This window comes from Oncorhynchus kisutch, linkage group LG18, assembly GCF_002021735.2.
Source record: "Oncorhynchus kisutch isolate 150728-3 linkage group LG18, Okis_V2, whole genome shotgun sequence".
NCBI classification, from domain to species: domain Eukaryota; kingdom Metazoa; phylum Chordata; class Actinopteri; order Salmoniformes; family Salmonidae; genus Oncorhynchus; species Oncorhynchus kisutch.
In genome coordinates, this window is record NC_034191.2 from 30,967,804 (window position 1) to 30,992,603 (window position 24,800).

Consider the following 24,800-nt stretch of genomic DNA (forward strand, 5'->3'; position numbering starts at 1 on the left):
TGTCTCTCTCTCTGCTCTCTCTCTCTCTCGTCTCTCTCTCTGTCTCTCTCTCTCTCTGTCTCTCTCTGTCTCTCTCTCTCTCTGTCTCTCTCTCTCTCCTGTCTCTCTCTCTCTGTCTCCTGTCTCTACTCCTGTATCTGTATGTTCTGTATGTCTGTCTCTCTTGTCTCTCTCTCTCTGTCTCTCTCTGTTCTCTGTCTCTCTCTTCTTGTCTCTCTCTGTCTTCTCTGTCTCTCTCTTCTCTCTGTCTCTCTCTCTGTCTCTCTGTCTCTTCTCTATCTTCTCTCTCTTCTCTCTCTCTTATCTCTATCTCTCTCTCCGTCCTCTGTCTCTCTCTCTGTCTCTCTCTCTGTATCTCTCTCTCTCTGTATCTCTACTCTGTCGTCTCTCTCTCTACTGTTCTCTCTGTTACTCTATCTCTCTGCTATCTCTGTCCTCTATGTCTCTCTCTGTCTCTCTCTGTCTCTCTCTTGTCCGCTCTCTGGTCTCTCTCTGTCTCTCTCTGTCTCTGTTCTCTCTGTCTGTCTGTCTCTGTCTCTCTCTCTCTCTGTCTGTCTCTCTCTGTCTCTCTCTGTCTCTCTCTGTCTCTCTCTCTGTCTCTCTCTGTCTCTCTCTCTGTCTCTCTCTCTGTCTCTCTCTCTGTCTCTCTCTCTGTCTCTCTCTCTGTCTCTCTCTGTCTCTCTCTCTGTCTCTCTCTCTGTCTCTCTCTGTCTCTCTCTGTCTCTCTCTGTCTCTGTCTCTCTCTCTCTCTCTCTCTCTCTCTCTCTATGCCCAGCCACTGATACATATTAAACATGGGCTTTGCGTCCACTCCTCTCACCCCCGTTTAGCGTTACACTGTGTGTTTCCCAAATGATTCCCTATGTAGTGCCCTACGTTTGACCAGTACCCTATGGGCCCTGGTAAAATTGTATATAGGGAATATGGTGCCATTTTGGATGCAACCAGTGGTCTGCTCTACCCTACAGCCCCCCCTGCTCTTAGTCGCTGGACGAGCGGCTCTATCGGATTTGTTTACGGAGAGGGCCCTGAAAATAAATGGAGGCTGTCAGCTGCTGCTCTCGCCCTGCCCCCCTCCCGACCCCTTGATGGCGCCTCATGTTCGCCTCAGCCCTGTAATGCCAAACAACTTTGATGGTGGATGTCGCAGATTGAATTATGCCCCTGAGGAAAAGCTATTAGCTCAGTCAAGAGTCCTCATTTGTTAAATTAAAAGTGGAAATGACATGCGAGTAGTCTCTTCAGTGAATTAAAGTTGCAGAGAAAATGAAGTCTCTTCCTAATAGCACAAAAAAACATTTTGTGGGGAGAGAGAAGGAGAGAAAAGGGGATTTGGCTTCGGTTTAGTGACATCCATCGCCCCCCTCTCTCCCCCGTCCCACTCTGTATATTTATTTTTCATAGTTTATTTATACTGGGTTATATTTTTTATTTTGTTCCTCTTTCCTGACCGGTTCCTCTGTACCATATGGAGTCCAGAGTACTCTGTCTGTCTGTCTGTCTGTCTGTCTGTCTGTCTGTCTGTCTGTCTGTCAAAACCTCAACACTTTCAAGCCACTTCAAGTGAGACCGAGTGGAAAATAATGATTTGAAACGCAGATGAATAAACTTTTGCGGCCATTTCTACTCAGAGAACCAAGCTGTGATCCCACTCCCATTGGCAGACGGTGGTAACCCAGGATTCTTCAAAGGGAGAGCAGCCACTCTAGCTGATCAGTATGGAGACACCACAAGGACAACTTATCACAGTCTGTGGTGTGTTCGGGCGTACATAGTGTGTGTTAGTACCCAGGCCAGCCCTGCAGCATAGCTCCTTGAAGCCTTCTTCTCTTCTTAGCCACATTTCTATAATATTTCATTTGTCATTGGGCCTTTCCCCTCAATTCATGAAAACATGTACTTTTTAAACAATGCTATTTCTTGAAGTATTATTCTGCCCAAAGGCAACGGTGAATAGCGGGGCTAGAAAATACCTTTCTTCACACTACACACAGCTCCGTGTGGCAAATGCGTCAGCATAAGATTTCACCCCAAAACCAAAGTCAAGCCACCCTGGAATAGGATTTGTGTTTCCTGAGGATATTGAAACCAGTTGACCACAAGCTTTTAGGCTTTCCATTTTTTTCCAGTACGTGAGAGAGGAAGCAGAACGTTGGAGAGATGGTAGTAAACCTCACTAAAGAAGAGCCCTACAGACTCCATGTCGCTCACCGCTAGCTGTCAGACGCACGCGCACCCGCACACACCCACACAAATCATGGTGGGTGAGGTTACGTGTTCTGTTATGACTAACACATACCCCAACCCTCCCCAAACCATTCACCAGCTCCCATATCATTGATTCTGTTAAAGAGAGATCCAGAGCGTGGAACAGGATTTGTTGTTTCCCATCATCACCATATTAGTCATACTTTGATATGCAGATGTTGCATTAGAGAGGTTGATAAACAGAGAGTGACGGAATGAGAGAACGTAGAGAGAGGGACTGAATAAGAAAACGTAGAGAGAGTGACTGAATGAGAAAACGTAGAGAGAGTGACTGAATGAGAAAACGTAGAGAGAGTGACTGAATGAGAAAACGTAGAGTGACAATGAAAAAACGTAGAGTGACTGAATGAGAAAACGTAGAGTGACAATGAAAAAACGTAGAGTGACAATGAAAAAACGTAGAGTGACTGAATGAGAAAACGTAGAGAGAGTGACTGAATGAGAAAACGTAGAGAGTGACTGAATGAGAAAACGTAGAGAGTGACTGAATGAGAAAACGTAGAGAGAGAGTGACTGAATGAGAAAACGTAGAGAGAGTGACTGAATGGGAAAACGTAGAAAGAGAGTGACTGAATGGGAAAACGTAGAGAGAGGGACTGAATGAGAAAACGTAGAGAGAGGGACTGAATGAGAAAACGTAGAGAGAGGGACTGAATGAGAAAACGTAGAGAGAGTGACTGAATGAGAAAACGTAGAGAGAGTGACTGAATGAGAAAACGTAGAGAGAGTGACTGAATGAGAAAACGTAGAGAGAGAGTGACTGAATGAGAAAACGTAGAGAGAGAGTGACTGAATGAGAAAACGTAGAGAGAGTGACTGAATGGGAAAACGTAGAAAGAGAGTGACTGAATGAGAATACGTAGAGAGGGACTGAATGAGAAAACGTAGAGAGTGACTGAAGGAGAAAACATAGAGAGAGTGACTGAATGAGAAAACGTAGAGAGAGTGACTGAATGAGAAAACGTAGAGAGAGTGACTGAATGAGAAAACATAGAGAGAGTGACTGAATGAGAAAACGTAGAGAGAGTGACTGAATGAGAAAACGTAGAGAGAGTGACTGAATGGGAAAACGTAGAGAGAGTGACTGAATGGGAAAACGTAGAGAGAGTGACTGAATGAGAAAACGTAGAGAGAGTGACTGGATGGGGAAAACGTAGAAAGAGAGTGACTGAATGGGAAAACGTAGAAAGAGAGTGACTGAATGAGAAAACGTAGAGAGAGAGTGACTGAATGAGAAAACGTAGAGAGAGTGACTGGAAGAGAAAACGTAGAGAGAGAGTGACTGAATGAGAAAACGTAGAGTGTGTGACTGGAAGAGAAAAGGGAGAGGGAGAGAGGGAATGCGGAGTGAGAAGGATGCAGTGTGCTGTATTGGCTGACCCCTGGACGTCCGGCCGAGGCTCTGATGTTTTCATGGCTCTATCTCCTGGACACACTGACAGACAGACAGACAATCGGACGGATGGACAGATCCCGAGGAGGAGAGAGAGGGCCGTAGAGTTAGCCAAGGCAATATCCTGACATGTTCCTATCTCTCTCATCAGCTAGCACGGCTTACTGTAGATATTAGGTTATTCAGCCTTTATCCAACACTAATAAATACACAGCCACTAAGGCCTTCCCCCTGTTCTACCCAGAAACACCCATCACACCGTGTCGGCTAAACTAAGACATCAACATCTCCCCTCGTCCTGTGAGTCATTTACCAGCTGCTGACAGTTATAAGGGAAGAGGAGGGAGAGTTGAGGCCCACAACAGGTCATTCAACACCTATTAGTGTGTCAGGCTGTGTTAGTGTGTCAGGCTGTGTCAGTTTGAGGCTGTGAGACCAAGGATAGTTCCAGTACTGGACAGTATGCCTTCACACTGGATTCAACAGAACCACTTTGGGGTAGATAGTATGGAAAATGTTTGAGGAATTGATCAGAAGTGAATTGTTGAATATTACATTTGGGGCGGCAGGGTAGCCTAGTGGTTAGAGCGTTGGACTAGTAACCGGAAGGTTGCAAGGTCAAATCCCCGAGCTGACAAGGTACAAATCTGTCGTTCTGCCCCTGAACAGGCAGTTAACCCACTGTTCCTAGGCCGTCATTGAAAATAAGAATTTGTTCTTAACTGACTTGCCTGGTTAAATAAAATAAATACAATTATAGAGAATTTTCATGTTCCAAAATCTTGGTGTGTGTGTGTGTGTGTGTGTGTGTGTGTGTGTGTGTGTGTGTGTGTGTGTGTGTGTGTGTGTGTGTGTGTGTGTGTGTGTGTGTGTGTGTGTGTGTGTGTGTGTGTGTGTGTGTGTGAGTGAAAACCGGGGGTTTTACTGTCCACCTTGGTTATAGGGCTGGACAATAATACCAGGCCACTCCGCTACTGTTCTCCCATCACTAGCATATGCAGCACTGTCACCATACTGAACCTTTCCTGTGTTCGCTTTCATCCAAACGGTCCTGACATGTCTGAATAATCCACTAACTCCCAGTAAATTCTCTCAAACGGCTAACTCAAAGTGAGACTAGAGGAAGCAGCTGGAAGACTAGCAGCATTCGAGACTCATGTTCAGGTGATAACCATTATCCACTCAGTTCTATTCATGTGTGTGTTTTCCGGCGTGTGGACAAACCCAGTCCTCAGTACAGTCAATGGTCAGGCCAGCCTGGGGTGGTTTCAGTGTACATGACATGCTTCATGACAAAAGGAAGGGCGTCATCAACGACAGAGCTGATCTACTGGCATGGGAACAGACACAGAGACACACGTTATCCCGTTCCGACTGCAGGAACCCTGTGTTGGATGAGGGAGGAAATATCCTGTATTATGTCTAATGCTGTTTTTAATTGGCTGAATAGTAGAGACCAGTACATAAATCATTTGTCCAAACACCGGCACAGTGAAATTGGAGACAACTCAGGGCATAAAAGATTTCTGTCTTCTATTTTTTTTTTGCTACCAATGCACTTCATTTTAAGTCATGCTCATCTCTTTATTTTGTTAAATCGCATGAAATGTAATTGTATTAAAAGCTTGGCTTGTTCTTTGTTCACAGATGTGACAGTGTTTGAACTTTAATATCTCAAACCAGATTGGTATCGTTCTCTCATTCTTTAACTACAGCTTTAGTTGATCTAACAACTCAAACCGCCAGCCTTTATTTTCTCCAAGAGGAGAACCCTGTGTCCCTTCGGCTGTGTTCTGCTACCCACTCACCCCCTCTCTCTCCCGCTCTTTCTCCTGCAGCAAAGCCAAGCCTCCCCCCCAAATCTCCCCCAGTAAGTCCAGTGGAGGAGAGTTCTGTGTGGCTGCTGTCTTTGCTGCCTCACGCTCCTGGTACATGACCAACCCCAACATGAAGAGAGAGAAAGGTGAGGAGGGGTCGCTTTGGCTTTGTAGCATTATGTTTATCATTACATATCCCACTAGTGCATTAGTATCTTAGCTGTTACCCCCAAAACCACCATCACGCTAAAACACTTTCATTTCGTTTTCATTTGGCAAAATGTAGAAGTTTAAAATCGGTGTGAGAATCGCAAATACCATTTGACTTGGATCTGTGCATTGACCTTTCTAAGCCCCCTGTGTAGACCCAACATTAAGGTCAAGGAAGTACAAACCCACTCAGGGAGATTCTGGGCGAAGTAGACAAAACACTTAGCAATGTCACAACACCACGCTCCTCTTACTTTGTAACGTTGACCTGTTGACCTCTACTGTTCCTCAGACCAGTCCAGCCGGTCAGTGGTGGAGTCCCTCTACATCCTCAGTTGCTATGGCACCCTAGTGGAGCATGTCCTGGAGCCTCGGCCAATCAGCACAGCCCAGAAGATCAGCGATGACACACCCCTGGAGCTCAACACATGTCCACGGGCCTGCTGGAGCCTGGCTAGGTAACTGACCCTTCCTCACACACACACACACACACACACACACAGACCCTCTGTTTTCCCCCCCTCTGCTAAGCTGTGGTTCATGTTTTGAAGATTTATGTACATTACTGTGTAACTGCACAATATATTACTGTATGTGATTTATACAGTAGTGCACTACATTGGGAATAGGGTGCCATTTGGGAGAGATCCTGAGATGTCATCTGTAATTGACTGTGTGTTTCTCTCCTTTGTTATGTTTTGTTGTTACAGGACTCCACTGTGGAATGAGCTGCCGCCTCCCTTTCTCTCCAACCACCCTCTGGTGCTGGCCTCTGACCTGGTGCAACATTACCAATACCTCCTGGCTGGATGTAAGTGTTTTACACTGTGTGTGTGTATGTACTATTTGTGCGTGTGTATGTGTGCACCATTAGCCCGGTGCCAGAGCTGAAGCCTACTGATTCCTACTGTTTATTCTCTATGGGAGATTGTCTTTGCCTTCTTATTGGTGACATGCTGAGAGTAGGACCCTTTCAGTCCTCCATTACGTCCCTGTTCCCTCTTAAAACCCTCAGTGGAGATCAGACATCAGTCCATCTGAGTAGTGCTCTGGCCTCAGATCTCTTATCACACAAACGATCAGCTTTTCATCCGTTCTGTTCCGTCTGTACGGCGCTTTCCATCAAGTCTTTGTCACAGTGTGTCTGGACAAGTCAGCATGACAACGCGAACAGCTCAACCAACTCCACTCAACTCATTCAAATGAAGCCGATTAGCCAGCCTCAACTCCTCCTAACTCAGTAACAAGTACAAAGAGCACCAAGCACTTCAGGTTGATATGTGACAGGCTGTGGAGGCTGGAGATGGCAGAGGGAAGAGGAGGGTGACTCTGGAGGGCAGAGTGCACACGGATGGCCACACATTTAACTTAACCTCTGTTATAACTGTGTGTTGTTGCATTAGCTGCATAATCATGAACATAAATCAGTAATTAGCTCTTGAAGTGCCGTTGGGGCAAATCTCCTTCTCATCCCGTGTGCTTGTTCTTCTGTCTCCTCTATTCTACGCTAAAATGTCTACCTCCCAAATGGTACCCTATTCCCTACTTAGTGTACTACTTTTGACCTGTGTCCTATGGTCAACAGTAGTGCACTATAGGGAATAGGGTGCCATTTGGGAGGTAGACGTTCTCCCAGTGCTCAGGGCTGAACGGGTAGGATATTTTCTCAAATGAGTTCTAATAGTCCTTTCTTGTGTCAGAGCAATGAAGTTAAGTTGGTGTGATTGTTCGGCAGCGGGCATCGGCGCTGGTTTTAGTGTGACTTGGTCCTGTGAGAAGGCACAATGGGCCAGACAGAGGGCACAATGGGCCAGACAGAGGGCATAATGATTTAGTCTCGGTGCTTTCTCACAATTAGCTGCAATTAGTGATGTTCCTCCTGTTCCTCCTGACAGTTCCTCCTGTTCCTGTTCCTCCTGACAGCCGAGCAGCACCAACCCTATCGCGCTCACACACCCAGGTCAATACAATATGCACTTACTTCATTTGCTGTCTTGTACTTCTACCCATTGCTCCGCTCCACCCCCAGGCGTTTCCTGCATGCTACTACGGCTCACGGAGTGCCACCTTTCCTTCCTCCGCTTTGCGCCCGTTCTGTTTCATAACACTGTGCGTCCACTCTGCTCACCAGCAGATGGATGGGCAGAGATGATGTGATCCAGGGGGGGCCAATCTGACCCGGGGATGCCACACAACACACACACTGTGTTGGCCTTCTCCAGTGGTGGGTAAAGATCAGAGTTTATGGAGGGAGAAGCTGCTGCTCTCCACCCTGCTCCAATACAAACTACAGTATCAGGGTCTAGTTTACGTAGTAGATACTACCTCAAATGTCAACAAGCAGAAGGAGTGCGTGACGGGAGGAGAAAGGGATAGGAAAGCTAAGAAGACAGAGAAATTGAGAGACGTGGAGGAAATGAGAGGTCACAAAGAGAAATATGGAGAGAGGGAGGGAGCGAGGCAGGGGGGTATGATAAATCACTGGTATCTTTTTTAGATCTGCAAATGAGTGTGTATTCAGGGACCTAGCTGGGTTCCACAACCTTCTAGAGTATGGGGTTAGAGTGTTTGCATGTTGTGTGATTGACAGCTGCTGCTCTCTCTATATTGAATGACCGGTGTGATTAAAAATGCATGTTGCTGTGGAGGGATGGAGCTCAGGGTCATGCCAGCCCAGCCGGAGAGGAGCCTCGCAGGCTGGTGATTAAAAGCAGAGGTGGCGCCACTTCATGGTCACTATCTCTACCTGTCCGTCTGCCCACCCCACTAGCACCGCTCTGGGCCCGCTCTGCTCTGCCACAGCCTGGTAAACAGCAACTCCACTACACTGCTGGGGATGATAAGAGACGGAGAGAGAGAGGTGCACAGACACACACACACACTCAGACAGACACACACTCACTCACTCACTCACGGATGGACACAGTGAGATATGAGGATGACGTGCTTGCCTCATAAATGCTGTCTCCATCCAGCTTTGATGGCTCATGGAATCGTCACTGTTATGTGAATGGCTCAGCCTGCCAGTTAGGAGAAACAGAGACCCTTTTTATTCTAAAAGGCCCAATGTGAATATATGGGGCCAATTTGTGTTGCCCTGAGGTGTCTTGAGTAGATTTAAACCTGTGGTCGGATCCCTTAGAATAACACCACCACACGATTGACGAATGTGAGGTTTTTTTCCTTCCTCATTTGCAGCATTCATTCTTGAGATTTAGGGTAAATTTTCCGTGTTTTTGAAGTGTGGGGGCTGTATTCATATAGCTGTGTGTTCAGACACCTCTTCCCCGGCCGCAAGACTTCACCGAGGCAAACATGGCGTGAATAATTGACCTCCCTGATCTTCTGGCTGGCTCCTCTGAGTAGGCTGGACACTTCAGTGGTGGCTGCGCTGGTGCTTTTTGGCCCTGGCCTCCCCCTAGTTTCAAGTTTTATTAGTCGTATGTACAAGTTGATGCAACAACAATAAGAAATAATAAAAGATAAGAATACTAAAATAAAGTTTAGCCCCTAGATTCCTTTCATAATGTAGTAACTGTGGCGGCGTGACGACGCGCCACGGCCTTGTCAATAACCACTAATTGGCTGAGTGAGAGACTTCCGAGGCCAGCGGGAGCGGGTCTTTACCTCTGGGCTGTTTGGTCTTTACCTCTGGGCTGTTTAGTCTTTACCTCTGGGCTGTTTAGTCTTTACCTCTGGGCTGTTTGGTCTTTACCTCTGGGCTGTTTGGTCTTTACCGCTGGGCTGTTTGGTCTTTACCGCTGGGCTGTTTAGTCTTTACCGCTGGGCTGTTTAGTCTTTACCTCTGGGCTGTTTGTTCTTTACCTCTGAGCTGTTTGTTCTTTACCTCTGAGCTGTTTGGTCTTTACCTCTGGGCTGTTTGGTCTTTACCTCTGGGCTGTTTGGTCTTTACCTCTGGGATGTTTGGTCTTTACCTCTGGGCTGTTTGGTCTTTACCTCTGGGCTGTTTGGTCTTTACCTCTGGGCTGTTTGGTCTTTACCTCTGGGCTGTTTGGTCTTTACCTCTGGGCTGTTTGGTCTTTACCTCTGGGCTGTTTGGTCTTTACCTCTGGGCTGTTTGGTCTTTACCTCTGGGCTGTTTGGTCTTTACCGCTGGGCTGTTTGGTCTTTACCGCTGGGCTGTTTGGTCTTTACCGCTGGGCTGTTTGGTCTTTACCTCTCTGGGCTGATTGGTCTTTACCTCTGGGCTGATTGGTCTTTACCTCTGGGCTGATTGGTCTTTACCTCTGGGCTGATTGGTCTTTACCTCTGGGCTGATTGGTCTTTACCGCTGGGCTGATTGGTCTTTACCGCTGGGCTGATTGGTCTTTACCGCTGGGCTGATTGGTCTTTACCGCTGGGCTGATTGGTCTTTACCGCTGGGCTGATTGGTCTTTACCGCTGGGCTGATTGGTCTTTACCGCTGGGCTGATTGGTCTTTACCGCTGGGCTGATTGGTCTTTACCGCTGGGCTGATTGGTCTTTACCGCTGGGCTGATTGGTCTTTACCGCTGGGCTGATTGGTCTTTACCGCTGGCTGATTGGTCTTTACCGCTGGGCTGATTGGTCTTTACCGCTGGGCTGATTGGTCTTTAACCGCTGGGCTGATTGGTCTTTACGCTGGGCTGATGTCTTTACCGCTGGGCTGATTGGTCTTTACCGCTGGGCTGATTGGTCTTTACCGCTGGGCTGATTGGTCTTTACCGCTGGGCTGATTGGTCTTTACCGCTGGGCTGATTGGTCTTTACCGCTGGCTGATTGGTCTTTACCGCTGGGGCTGATTGGTCTTTACCGCTGGGCTGATTGGTCTTTACCGCTGGGCTGATTGGTCTTTACCGCTGGGCTGATTGGTCTTTACCGCTGGGCTGATTGGTCTTTACCGCTGGGCTGATTGGTCTTTACCGCTGGGCTGATTGGTCTTTACCGCTGGGCTGATTGGTCTTTACCGCTGGGCTGATTGGTCTTTACCGCTGGGCTGATTGGTCTTTACCGCTGGGCTGATTGGTCTTTACCGCTGGGCTGATTGGTCTTTACCGCTGGGCTGATTGGTCTTTACCGCTGGGCTGATTGGTCTTTACCGCTGGGCTGATTGGTCTTTACCGCTGGGCTGATTGGTCTTTACCGCTGGGCTGATTGGTCTTTACCGCTGGGCTGATTGGTCTTTACCGCTGGCTGATTGGTCTTTACCGCTGGGCTGATTGGTCTTTACCGCTGGGCTGATTGGTCTTTACCGCTGGGCTGATTGGTCTTTACCGCTGGGCTGATTGGTCTTTACCGCTGGGCTGATTGGTCTTTACCGCTGGGCTGATTGGTCTTTACCGCTGGGCTGATTGGTCTTTACCGCTGGGCTGATTGGTCTTTACCGCTGGGCTGATTGGTCTTTACCGCTGGGCTGATTGGTCTTTACCGCTGGGCTGATTGGTCTTTACCGCTGGGCTGATTGGTCTTTACCGCTGGGCTGATTGGTCTTTACCGCTGGGCTGATTGGTCTTTACCGCTGGGCTGATTGGTCTTTACCGCTGGGCTGATTGGTCTTTACCGCTGGGCTGATTGGTCTTTACCGCTGGGCTGATTGGTCTTTACCGCTGGGCTGATTGGTCTTTACCGCTGGGCTGATTGGTCTTTACCGCTGGGCTGATTGGTCTTTACCGCTGGCTGATTGGTCTTTACCGCTGGGCTGATTGGTCTTTACCGCTGGGCTGATTGGTCTTTACCGCTGGGCTGATTGGTCTTTACCGCTGGCTGATTGGTCTTTACCGCTGGGCTGATTGGTCTTTACCGCTGGGCTGATTGGTCTTTACCGCTGGGCTGATTGGTCTTTACCGCTGGGCTGATTGGTCTTTACCGCTGGGCTGATTGGTCTTTACCGCTGGGCTGATTGGTCTTTACCGCTGGGCTGATTGGTCTTTACCGCTGGGCTGATTGGTCTTTACCGCTGGGCTGATTGGTCTTTACCGCTGGGCTGATTGGTCTTTACCGCTGGGCTGATTGGTCTTTACCGCTGGGCTGATTGGTCTTTACCGCTGGGCTGATTGGTCTTTACCTGTGGGCTGATTGGTCTTTACCTGTGGGCTGATTGGTCTTTACCTGTGGGCTGATTGGTCTTTACCTGTGGGCTGATTGGTCTTTACCTCTGGGCTGATTGTTAAAGAAAAAGTGGGAAAGGAGGATCAGCCATAGACAAGCACTGTACAAGCCGGCCTTGTCAGATAGGGACATTATCCCAACTGGCCTTCCGAATTGTCAAAAAGGACTGCCCAAATCAGTGAGAGAGAGAGAAACTACCTCAGATCATTAGTCCTATCTCTCCCCAGAGAACAGGTCATCAGTCAGACCTGATCAATATCTGGCCCTGCTTTGTTCTGGGTCTACTCACTTTACCTGCTGTTACTGCTACTGTCATCCACCAGACAACTAACTCTGTCTGAAATTACACCATATTCCGATATAGTGCACTACTTTTGACCAGTGCACTATATAGGGAATAGGGTGCCATTTTGGATGCATCCCTGCACTTCCTCCTGCTACTGGCGGCCTTGACCAGACCACTCACTGTGTGTCTCCTCTGATCAGCAGAACTATACCACTTCCTCTTAGAACACAGAGACACAGGCTTTGAGATCGCTTTGGAACATTTTTAAAATCACTTTTGTTTTATGATGGTGTGTTACCAGAACAGGGAATTTTCCAAAGAATAACACCAATCAGATTTGCCTGGTAAACACCATAAATTTGTTATAATTCTACTTCATAGGAATGGTTCTATTATTCCGCCTGAGTCAGTTCAGATTGTAGTCTTTGCTATCAACTATCACTGAGGCAAATATGCCGTCTTGCGTTAATGAAATAGTCCACTGTTTCAGACAGGTAGTGTGGTGGGCCTTTTAATAGTCGTTTATTAGTGGACCAGTGTAGCCATCTGCTGCGCTGGGGGAAAAAACTTTTCCTGAATGCATGACTGCTGTCTGCACATCAGAATTATGTTATTTTTCTCTGAATTGCCCTGTGAAAGCCTAACACTGTAAGATCATATTTTATAACTAGTCATGTTGGAACAGAACAAGCTTGCCCACCTGACCCAGATGTATAATGGGCCGTTTTTGGATTGCATAAACAACAACAGTAATTGTGAAAGGGATGGCGATGATGTAGGGTTGTGTTCCCAACAACTACAAGTGTGCTTGCTGTAGTTCCTCAGCGTCACAGCTAGGGGAGCTTAAACACCTTATAGTTGAAGACTTTTCTTTGAGTCATAAAAATACATTGAAATGACTTAGGAACTGTGACCACTTGGAGACACCAGTTAGTCCTCTCACTCAAACCCTTGTCATTGTTTTATGTTGCACCTACTCCATATTTTCCAGGAAAAGCGGTGAATTGCACAAAATCAGCAGTGTAATGTTTGGATTCTTGTGTCAGGTGAACTGTTGTCCTCAACTTTGGTCTAATAATTTTCCCATCATCTTTAAACTCTTACCTTTAAATTGCTACCATGCTTATGCATATGCTTTTCATATTTCTTCTGGAAGAAACATTTCAATTTAGCCGTGTCCATATAGGCCAATTTTTTATTTTATTTATTTTACCTTTATTTAACCAGGTAGGCAAGTTGAGAACAAGTTCTCATTTACAATTGCGACCTGGCCAAGATAAAGCAAAGCAGTTCGACAGATAAAACGACACAGAGTTACACATGGAGTAAAAACAAACATACAGTCAATAATGCAGTATAAACAAGTCTATATACAATGTGAGCAAATGAGGTGAGAAGGGAGGTAAAGGCAAAAAAGGCCAAGATGGCAAAGTAAATACAATATAGCAAGTAAAATACTGGAATGGTAGTTTTGCAATGGAAGAATGTGCAAAGTAGAAATAAATAAAAATAATGGGGTGCAAAGGAGCAAAATAAATAAATAAATTAAAATTAAATACAGTTGGGAAAGAGGTAGTTGTTTGGGCTAAATTATAGGTGGGCTATGTACAGGTGCAGTAATCTGTGAGCTGCTCTGACAGTTGGTGCTTAAAGCTAGTGAGGGAGATAAGTGTTTCCAGTTTCAGAGATTTTTGTAGTTCGTTCCAGTCATTGGCAGCAGAGAACTGGAAGGAGAGGCGGCCAAAGAAAGAATTGGTTTTGGGGGTGACTAGAGAGATATACCTGCTGGAGCGTGTGCTACAGGTGGGAGATGCTATGGTGACCAGCGAGCTGAGATAAGGGGGGACTTTACCTAGCAGGGTCTTGTAGATGACATGGAGCCAGTGGGTTTGGCGACGAGTATGAAGCGAGGGCCAGCCAACGAGAGCGTACAGGTCGCAATGGTGGGTAGTATATGGGGCTTTGGTGATAAAACGGATTGCACTGTGATAGACTGCATCCAATTTGTTGAGTAGGGTATTGGAGGCTATTTTGTAAATGACATCGCCAAAGTCGAGGATTGGTAGGATGGTCAGTTTTACAAGGGTATGTTTGGCAGCATGAGTGAAGGATGCTTTGTTGCGAAATAGGAAGCCAATTCTAGATTTAACTTTGGATTGGAGATGTTTGATATGGGTCTGGAAGGAGAGTTTACAATCTAACCAGACACCTAAGTATTTGTAGTTGTCCACGTATTCTAAGTCAGAGCCGTCCAGAGTAGTGATGTTGGACAGGCGGGTAGGTGCAGGCAGCGATCGGTTGAAGAGCATGCATTTAGTTTTACTTGCATTCAAGAGCAATTGGAGGCCACGGAAGGAGAGTTGTATGGCATTGAAGCTTGCCTGGAGGGTTGTTAACACAGTGTCCAGAGAAGGGCCGGAAGTATACAGAATGGTGTCGTCTGCGTAGAGGTGGATCAGGGACTCACCAGCAGCAAGAGCGACCTCATTGATGTATACAGAGAAGAGAGTCGGTCCAAGAATTGAACCCTGTGGCACCCCCATAGAGACTGCCAGAGGTCCGGACAGCAGACCCTCCGATTTGACACACTGAACTCTATCAGAGAAGTAGTTGGTGAACCAGGCGAGGCAATCATTTGAGAAACCAAGGCTGTCGAGTCTGCCGATGAGGATATGGTGATTGACAGAGTCGAAAGCCTTGGCCAGATCAATGAATACGGCTGCACAGTAATGTTTCTTATCGATGGCGGTTAAGATATCGTTTAGGACCTTGAGCGTGGCTGAGGTGCACCCATGACCAGCTCTGAAACCAGATTGCATAGCAGAGAAGGTATGGTGAGATTCGAAATGGTCGGTAATCTGTTTGTTGACTTGGCTTTCGAAGACCTTAGAAAGGCACGGTAGGATAGATATAGGTCTGTAGCAGTTTGGGTCAAGAGTGTCCCCCCCTTTGAAGAGGGGGATGACCGCAGCTGCTTTCCAATCTTTGGGAATCTCAGATGACGCGAAAGAGAGATTGAACAGGCTAGTAATAGGGGTGGCAACAATTTCGGCAGATAATTTTAGAAAGAAAGGGTCCAGATTGTCTAGCCCGGCTGATTTGTAGGGGTCCAGATTTTGCAGCTCTTTCAGAACATCAGCTGAATGGATTTGGGAGAAGGAGAAATGGGGAAGGCTTGGGCGAGTTGCTGTTGGGGGTGCAGTGCTGTTGTCCGGGGTAGGAGTAGCCAGGTGGAAAGCATGGCCAGCCGTAGAAAAATGCTTATTGAAATTCTCAATTATGGTGGATTTATCAGTGGTGACAGTGTTTCCTATCTTCAGTGCAGTGGGCAGCTGGGAGGAGGTGTTCTTATTCTCCATGGACTTTACAGTGTCCCAGAACTTTTTTGAGTTAGTGTTGCAGGAAGCAAATTTCTGCTTGAAAAAGCTAGCCTTGGCTTTTCTAACTGCCTGTGTATAATGATTTCTAGCTTCCCTGAACAGCTGCATATCACGGGGGCTGTTCGATGCTAATGCAGAACGCCATAGGATGTTTTTGTGTTGGTTAAGGGCAGTCAGGTCTGGGGAGAACCAAGGGCTATATCTGTTCCTGGTTCTACATTTCTTGAATGGGGCATGTTTATTTAGGATGGTTAGGAAGGCATTTTAAAAAAATATCCAGGCATCCTCTACTGACGGGATGAGATCAATATCCTTCCAGGATACCCCGGCCAGGTCGATTAGAAAGGCCTGCTCGCAGAAGTGTTTCAGGGAGCGTTTTACAGTGATGAGTGGCGGTCGTTTGACCGCTGACCCATTACGGATGCAGGCAATGAGGCAGTGATCGCTGAGATCTTGGTTGAAGACAGCAGAGGTGTATTTAGAGGGGAAGTTGGTTAGGATGATATCTATGAGGGTGCCCGTGTTTAAGGTTTTGGGGAGGTACCTGGTAGGTTCATTGATAATTTGTGTGAGATTGAGGGCATCAAGTTTAGATTGTAGGATGGCTGGGGTGTTAAGCATGTTCCAGTTTAGGTCGCCTAGCAGCACGAACTCTGAAGATAGATGGGGGGCAATCAGTTCACATATGGTGTCCAGAGCACAGCTGGGGGCAGAGGGTGGTCTATAGCAGGCAGCAACGGTGAGAGACTTGTTTTTAGAGAGGTGGATTTTTAAAAGTAGAAGTTCAAATTGTTTGGGTACAGACCTGGATAGTAGGACAGAACTCTGCAGGCTATCTTTGCAGTAGATTGCAACACCGCCCCCTTTGGCAGTTCTATCTTGTCTGAAAATGTTGTAGTTTGGAATTAAAATGTCTGAGTTTTTGGTGGTCTTCCTAAGCCAGGATTCAGACACAGCTAGAACATCCGGGTTGGCAGAGTGTGCTAAAGCAGTGAATAGAACAAACTTAGGGAGGAGGCTTCTAATGTTAACATGCATGAAACCAAGGCTATTACGGTTACAGAAGTCGTCAAAAGAGAGCGCCTGGGGAATAGGAGTGGAGCTAGGCACTGCAGGGCCTGGATTCACCTCTACATCGCCAGAGGAACATAGGAGGAGTAGAATAAGGGTACGGCTAAAAGCTATGAGAATTGGTCGTCTAGAACGTCTGGAACATAGAGTAAAAGGAGGTTTCTGGGGGCGATAAAATAGCATCAAGGTATAATGTACAGACAAATGTATGGTAGGATGTGAATACAGTGGAGGTAAACCTAGGTATTGAGTGATGAAGAGAGAGATATTGTCTCTAGAAACATCGTTGAAACCAGGAGATGTCATTGCATGTGTGGGTGGTGGAACTAATAGGTTGGATAAGGTATAGTGAGCAGGACTAGAGGCTCTACAGTGAAATAAGCCAATAAACACTAACCAGAACAGAAATGGACAAGACATATTGACATTAAGGAGAGGCATGCTTAGTCGAGTGATCAAAAGGGTCCGGTGAGTGGAGAGGTTGGTTGGTGATTTAGACAGCTAGCCAGGGCATCGGTAGCAAGCTAGCATAGGATGGAGGTCTGTTGTTAGCTACCTCTTGCGTTCCGTCAGTAGATTAGTGGGGTTCCGTGTGGTAGAGGGGATTAATCCAAATCACACAACAACAACAAAAATAAAAACAATAGATATAGTTATAGAGGCCCAAGAAGAAAACATTGTCCGATTGTCTATTCAGATAGCAGCCGGTAAGACAGCTAACGGTTAGCAGGCCGCAGATGGGCGTTCAGGTAACGTCGCGACGGAGGAGCCAGCCGAATAACTCCTTCGGGTAGATAACGTCGGCAGTCCAGTTGTGAAGGCCCGGTGGGGCTCCGCGAAAGCAGTAAAACGTGTCCGGATAGGTGACTGCAGCCCAGGTGTGATTGATGGAACTCAGGAGTGATTGACGGAGCTTGCTAGCTCCGGAATAATTTATGTTTGCTCCGGAATCGACGAAGGCCGATAGTCACACGGATAGCAGCTAGCTAGCTGTGAGATCCGGGTATGAATGTCCAGAGAGCAGTCGAAATCCAGGGACATGGAGAGAAAAATTGGTCCGGTATGTTCCGTTCCGAGCCGCGCTGCGCCGTACAGAACTGGCGATAGATTTTCGAGCTAAAGGATAGCTGATGACCACAAACCGTGGTTAGCTGAATACTAACGATTTGCCAGTAAAGGAGCTAACTAGCTTCTGAACTAGCTTCTGGATTAGCTTCTGGCTAGTTTCAGGCTAGCTTCTTGGAGTTTCTGGCTAGCTTCTTGGAGGATTACAGATCTGAGGTAAATAATACTTTTTTATAAATATACATTGGTGAGGCGGGTTGCAGGAGAGTGTTTTGAAGATGAGTTGATGGAAAATAAAAATAAAATGTATGTGAAAAAGTTGTAAATATATATATATACAGGACACGACAAGACGAGGACAAAAGACGTCTGAACTGCTATGCCACCTTGGTATCTAATTCCCCCGAGTGTAAAGGGTTAAGAAAGTCTGAAGACCTTTAAGAGCAGCAGACCCAATGGCTGTCTATTGATCTATCTATATATTTATCCAGCCACTCACTCTGGTAGATATGTCTGTAACTGTTTGGTGGGGTCAGTCTGTCTCTATATCCCTACATTCGCTAACACACACACACACACACACACACACACACACACACACACACACACACACACACACACACACACACACACACACACACACACACACACACACACACACACACACACACACACACACACACACACACACACACAGAGAGAGAGAGAGAGGTCTGTCTGTGCTTGGCCCTTGGGGATGACCACTGCCTCCCCACTCAGGAGCATGTCCGTCCGGCTCTCTCAGGCCAATGGAAGCCCCCCACCCCCACAACGCCGTAACTCGAGCCAGACAGCAACTGCTCCAAAGCATCAATAATTAATTAGGGAACAGCTATTGCCCCCAAGGGTCAGAGAGCAAGAGTAGAGCAGGAGGGAGAGCGAGTGGAAGGAAGGAGGGAGGGGTAGTAATGATTTTGTTTAATAAGTAACATAAGCAGGCTTTGTTAGAAAGCAACATAAGTATCTGGCTCGGAACCACACACACCGTCACGCTACCCGTCTCTCCAGAGCAGGTGAGAGCAGTGTGTTACAAGCTTTTAGGAAAATAAGGTCAGCCTCTCCACAGTGGAAGAGTGTCAGTCGAGGTATTTGTTACAGCGCCGCTGTGTATGTGGTGTCAAACCGACAAGCACACCTCCTTAAGAAGCCTCCCAACACCTGCTCTACGCACGAGAGACCCAGAGAGAGAGCGAGGGAGAGAAAAGGCAAGAGAGGGGGCGTAAGAGACAGCAGTGCCTTGTGCGCTCCAGATGAGAACTTAACAACTTTATTAGTCATTCCTGCATTAAACAAATTCACCACGGACTGGGGGGGGGGGGGGGGGGGGGGGGGGTGCTAGGCCCTGAGGTACCAGGAGAAAAGACAGATTTTACACATTGAGCTTCATTCTCCACTCCTGCTTATTCACGCGTGTTAATACTCTGTCTGTCTGGGTGCCTCTCTGCCTGTGCTGCTGACGGAGCCTCACACACACACACACACACATGCACGCTCACTCACACACATGAGTGTGTACACATGTTCTCTCTCACTTACACATGCTCCTACACACACTCAGGCACACACATGCCCTTTTTGCTCTCTTAACTGAGTGTCAGAGAAACAAGCAGGAAAACCTGAGCTTTGTCTCTCTCTCCTTGTCTGTCTGTCTGTCCCTCGCTTTCTTTCTCTCTCTCACTCTAACAAACACCATCAACCTCTTTCTGTGTCCACAGTGGTGCCCCCTGGAAGCCCGGGTCCTGTCACGCGCCACGAGTCTTACGACAGCCTGACGTCAGACCACAGCGGACAGGAGGACGAGGAGTGGCTCTCACAGGTGAGACGGACACTGCCCGGCTGGCACCTCTGAGTGATAACTAAGTCAACATCATGAAACACGCCAGCATTAACACGCCTGATTCAGTTAATCTAAAGGGTTGATGCTCAGTTACCGGATAGATCAGGTTTATTAATGCTGGGCTATAACAAAAATGTGCACCTTCTGGGGTTCCACCAGGAATGGATTGAGGAGCCCTCCCAATCTATAGCAGCATCAAAGCATTTGCATTATCTGCTCTTCACATGTCCTATGGTGGCTAAAGAGGGACAATCATCCCTTCAAGAGCCTATCACTCAGAAAACTATTTATTTTCTCTCATAAAGGACTTATCCTTGGCACTAGCCGGTGGGGGGAAATGAGTGCCTTTTGCGTCCCTTTGACATTTTAAGTCTAAATTGTGCCCAAATATTGAATTTTGAAGAGCCTGTTATACTAAATTAAGAGCCCTTTAATACACTGCTCAAAAAAATAAAGGGGACACTAAAATAACACATCCTAGATCTGAATGAATGAAATATTCTTATTAAATACTTTTTTCTTTACATAGTTGAATGTGCTGACAACAAAATCACACAAAAAATGTAAATGGAAATCAAATTTATCAACCCATGGAGGTCTGGATTTGGAGTCACACTCAAAATTAAAGTGGAAAACCACACTACAGGCTGATCCAACTTTGATGTAATGTCCTTAAAACAAGTCAAAATGAGGCTCAGTAGTGTATGTGGCCTCCACGTGCCTGTATGACCTCCCTACACCGCTGGACATGCTCCTGATGAGGTGGCGGATGGTCTCCTGAGGGATCTTCTCCCAGACCTGGACTAAAGCATCCGCCAACTCCTGGACAGTCTGTGGTGCACTGTTGGTGGATGGAGCGAGACATGATGTCCCAGATGTGCTCAATTGGATTCATGTCTGGGGAACGGGCGGGCCAGTCCATAGCATCAATGCCTTCCTCTTGCAGGAACTGCTGACACTAGGATTAGGAGGAACCCAGGGCCAATCGCACCAGCATATGGTCTCACAAGGGGTCTGAGGACCTCATCTCGGGACCTAATGGCAGTCAGGCTACCTCTGGCGAGCACATGGAGGGCTGTGCGGCCGCCCAAAGAAATGCCACCCCACACCATGACTGACCTACTGCCAAACCGGTCATGCTGGAGGATGTTGCAGGCAGCAGAACGTTCTCCACGGCGTCTCCAGACTCTGTCACGTGCTCAGTGTGAACCTGCTTTCATCTGTGAAGAGCACAGGGCGCCAGTGGCGAATTTGCCAAACTTGGTGTTCTCTGGCAAATGCCAAATGTCCTGCACGGTGTTTAGCTGTAAGCACAACCCCCACCTGTGTACGCCGGGCCCTCATACCACCCTCATGGAGTCTGAGCAGACACATGCACATTTGTGGCCTGCTGGAGGTCATTTGCAGGGCTCTGGCAGTGCTCCTCCTGCTCCTCCTTGCACAAAGGCGGAGGTAGCGGTCCTGCTGCTGGGTTGTTGCCCTCAACGGCCTCCTCCACGTCTCCTGATGTACTGGCCTGTCTCCTGGTAGCACCTCCATGCTCTGGACACTACGCTGACAGACACAGCAAACCTTCTTGCCACAGCTCGCATTGATGTGCCATCCTGGATGAGCTGCACTACCTGAGCCACTTCTGTGGGTTGTAGACGCCGTCTCATGCTACCACTAGAGTGAAAGCAGCGCCAGCATTCAAAGTGACCAAAACATCAGCCTGGAAGCATAGTAACTGAGAAGTGGTCTGTTGTCACCACCTGCAGAACCACTCCTTTATTGGGGGTGTCTTGCTAATTGCCTATAATTTCCACCTGTTGTCTATTCCATTTGCACAACAGCATGTGAAATGTATTGTCAATCAGTTTTGCTTCCTAAGTGGACAGATTGATTTCACAGAAGTGTGATTGACTTGGAGTTATATTGTGTTGTTTAAGTGTTCCCTTAATTTTTTTGAGCAGTGTATATTGTACAGCACTAAGAAAATTCTACAAACCTGATTTTTTAAAATGAATTAAGAGTTCCCAAATTGTGCATTTTGACATGTCCCTCTGCATTCTCTGTGACTTCTGGGAACATTTAACCTACTTAACCCCAACATGTCTCAAATGTTTTACTGTCATTGTAAAGCCCTAGTTGTTGCTTTGACAAAATCATTCCTTAAGATGATTATTTCATGTTATTAGTGATTCATTTTAAGGTATAAAAAAACAAACCCTGTACATCATTTTAAGGTCAATCCTGTTACAGGAACTGAACTCTCGTTTTAATATGGTGAAACTATTCCTTTATAAATATTTTTTCAAACGAAAACACGAACATCTAATAGTTATATCCTAGTGTAAAAGCAGCTGGTTCTACTCTTTGGCCATTTTCTGTTGTTTTTTGGTGGAAAACTGAGTGTGTCAAGTATAACATGTCAACCCTGTCACCCATAGATAGACAAAACTTTTTTTGTGAAGCCTGCATTCAATCGCCACTCCCTGCCCTCCAAGCTTCCTTTCCCCCTGTCACGAGAGGATTCATGGCTGATTTAAGATGAAATCGTCAACCCCGTTACGGTCAACCCTGTTACTTTATTTGGCGCTTAATAGGCACTTACTCTAGTCATTTTTGAGATGGGAGAAAGTTTTTTGTGTTCTTTATGACAGAATGTGTTTGTTTTTTCCACCAAGTTAACTTACTCAAAAGGCACCTAATTGGTGGAATGACCCAGGAGCTAATAGGTGGTTTTTGGACTAAGTGGCTCTTGACTCTTAGATTCCTTGTCTTTGTCCAGCGGTGCATGATGCCACTATTACAGCATGAAATAAGATTACATTTTAATCTAATACCAAATAGTGGTCATTTTGGCACGGTGTACTGCCGTGAGATGTGGTTTGGAGGGATATACAGTGCCTTTCGAAAGTATTCAGACCCCTTGACTTTTTCCACATTTTGTTATGTTACAGCCTTATTCGAAAATAGATGAAAGAAAAACTATTCCTCAGCAATCCGCACACGGACTCGAAATTGAGCTTAGGTGCATCCTGTTACCATTGATCATCCTTGAGATGGTTCTACAACTTGATTGGAGTCCACCTGTGTTAAATTCAATTAATTGGACATGATTTGGAAAGGCACACACCTGTCTGTATAAGGTCCCACAAAAATGTCTGCCGCATTGAAGGTCCCCAAGAACACAGTGGCCTCCATCATTCTTAAATGGATTAAGTTTGGAACCACCAAGACTCTTCCTTGGTGGTTCCAAAAAGGGCTCGGTCAGGGAGGTGACCAAGAGTCCAATGGTCTGGCAGAGCTCCAGTGTTCCTTTGTGAAGATGGGTGAACCTTCCAGAAGGACAACCATCTCTGCAGCACCAACCAGGCCTTTAGGGTAGAGTGGCCAGATGGAAGCCACTCCTCATTAAAAGGCAAATGACAGCCCGCTTGGAGTTTGCCAAAAGGCACCTAAAGGACTCTGACCATGAGAAACAATATTCTTTGGTCTGACGAAACCAAGTCTGGAGGAAACCTGGCACCATCCCTACAGTGAAGCATGGTGGTGGCAGCATCATGCTGTGGGGATGTTTTTCAGCAGCAGGGACTGGGAGACTAGTCCGGATCGAGGGAAAGATAAACAGAGAGATCCTTGATGAAAACCTGCTCTAGAGCTCTCAGGACCTCAGACTTGGGTGAAGGTTCACCTTTTAACAGGATAATGACCCTAAGCACACATCTCAAAACCACTCCTGCGTTGTCTTGGCTAAGTGCAGCCACGCTCCCCATCCAACCTGACAGAGCTTGAGAGGATCTGCAGAGAAGAATGGGAGAAACGCCCCAAATACAGGTGTGTCAGAGCTTGTAGCGTCATACCCAAGAAGACTCGAGGCTGTAATCACTGCCAAAGCTGCTTAAACTAAGTACTGAGTAAAGGGTCTGAATACTTATGAAAATGTGATGTTTCAGTTAGATTCTTTTGAAAAATTAATTTTAGAATGAGGCTGTAACGTAACATAATGTGGAAAAAGTCGAGGGGTCTAAATACTTTCCGAAGGTACTGTATGGTTGTGATATTAACATTACAGATAGATAAGTTGTATGGCGATACAGTTGAAGTCGGAAGGTTACATACACCTTAGCCAAATAAGGTGGGGAGAACAAGTATTTGATACACTGCCGATTTTGCAGGTTTTCCAACTTACAAAGCATGTAGAGGTCAAATTTATTATCATAGGTACACTTCAACAGTGAGACGGAATCTAAAACAAAAATCCAGAAAATCACATTGTATGATTTTTAAGTAATTAATTAGCATTTTATTACATGACATAAGTATTTGATACATCAGAAAAGCAGTACTTAATATTTGGTACAGAAACCTTTGTTTGCAATTACAGAGATCATACGTTTCCTGTAGTTCTTGACCAGGTTTGCACACACTGCAGCAGGATGTTTTGGCCCACTCCTCCATACAGACCTTCTCCAGATCCTTCAGGTTTCGGGGCTGTCGCTGGGAAATATGGACTTTCAGCTCCCTCCAAAGATTTTCTATTGGGTTCAGGTCTGGAGACTGGCTAGGCCACTCCAGGACCTTGAGATGCTTCTTACGGAGCCACTCCTTAGTTGCCCTGGCTGTGTGTTTCGGGTCGTTGTCATGCTGGAAGACCCAGCCACGACCCATCTTCAATGCTCTTACTGAGGGAAGGAGGTTGTTGGCCAAGATCTCGCGATACATGGCCCCATCCATCCTCCCCTCAATACGGTGCAGTCGTCCTGTCCCCTTTGCAGAAAAGCATCCCCAAAGAATGATGTTTCCACCTCCATGCTTCACGGTTGGGATGGTGTTCTTGGGGTTGTACTCATCTTTCTTCCTCCTCCAAACACGGCGAGTGGAGTTTAGACCAAAAAGCTATATTTTTGTCTCATCAGACCACCTGACCTTCCCATTCCTCCTCTGGATCATCCAGATGGTCATTGACAAACTTCAGACGGGCCTGGACATGCGCTGGCTTGAGCAGGGGGACCTTGCGTGCGCTGCAGGATTTTAATCCATGATGGCGTAGTGTGTTACTAATGGTTTTCTTTGAGACTCTGGTCCCAGCTCTCTTCAGGTCATTGACCAGGTCCTGCCGTGTAGTTCTGGGCTGATCCCTCACCTTCCTCATGATCATTGATGCCCCACGAGGTGAGATCTTGCATGGAGCCCCAGACCAAGGGTGATTGACTGTCATCTTGAACTTCTTCCATTTTCTAATAATTGCGCCAACAGTTGTTGCCTTCTCACCAAGCTGCTTGCCTATTGTCCTGTAGCCCATCCCAGCCCTGTGCAGGTCTACAATTTTATCCCTGATGTCCTTACACAGCTCTCTGGTCTT

At 46.7% G+C, this 24,800-nt stretch overlaps 1 protein-coding gene across 8 annotated transcripts in view; it reads left to right on the forward strand.

Moving 5' to 3' along the window:
* Positions 1-24,800, forward strand: part of LOC109875543 (breast carcinoma-amplified sequence 3-like) — a 314,869-nt gene that overhangs the window by 108,704 nt on the left and 181,365 nt on the right. For 7 of the 8 annotated variants that reach the window (XM_031795791.1, XM_031795790.1, XM_031795793.1 and 4 more), the window contains 4 exons: positions 5,500-5,624; positions 5,981-6,146; positions 6,399-6,499; positions 19,332-19,432. In XM_031795791.1, the coding sequence (XP_031651651.1) occupies positions 5,500-5,624; positions 5,981-6,146; positions 6,399-6,499; positions 19,332-19,432 (493 nt within the window). Of the gene's footprint in view, positions 1-5,499; positions 5,625-5,980; positions 6,147-6,398; positions 6,500-7,583; positions 7,649-19,331; positions 19,433-24,800 lie in introns of all 8 variants that reach the window. The other variant, XR_004203964.1, reaches the window with a different exon arrangement.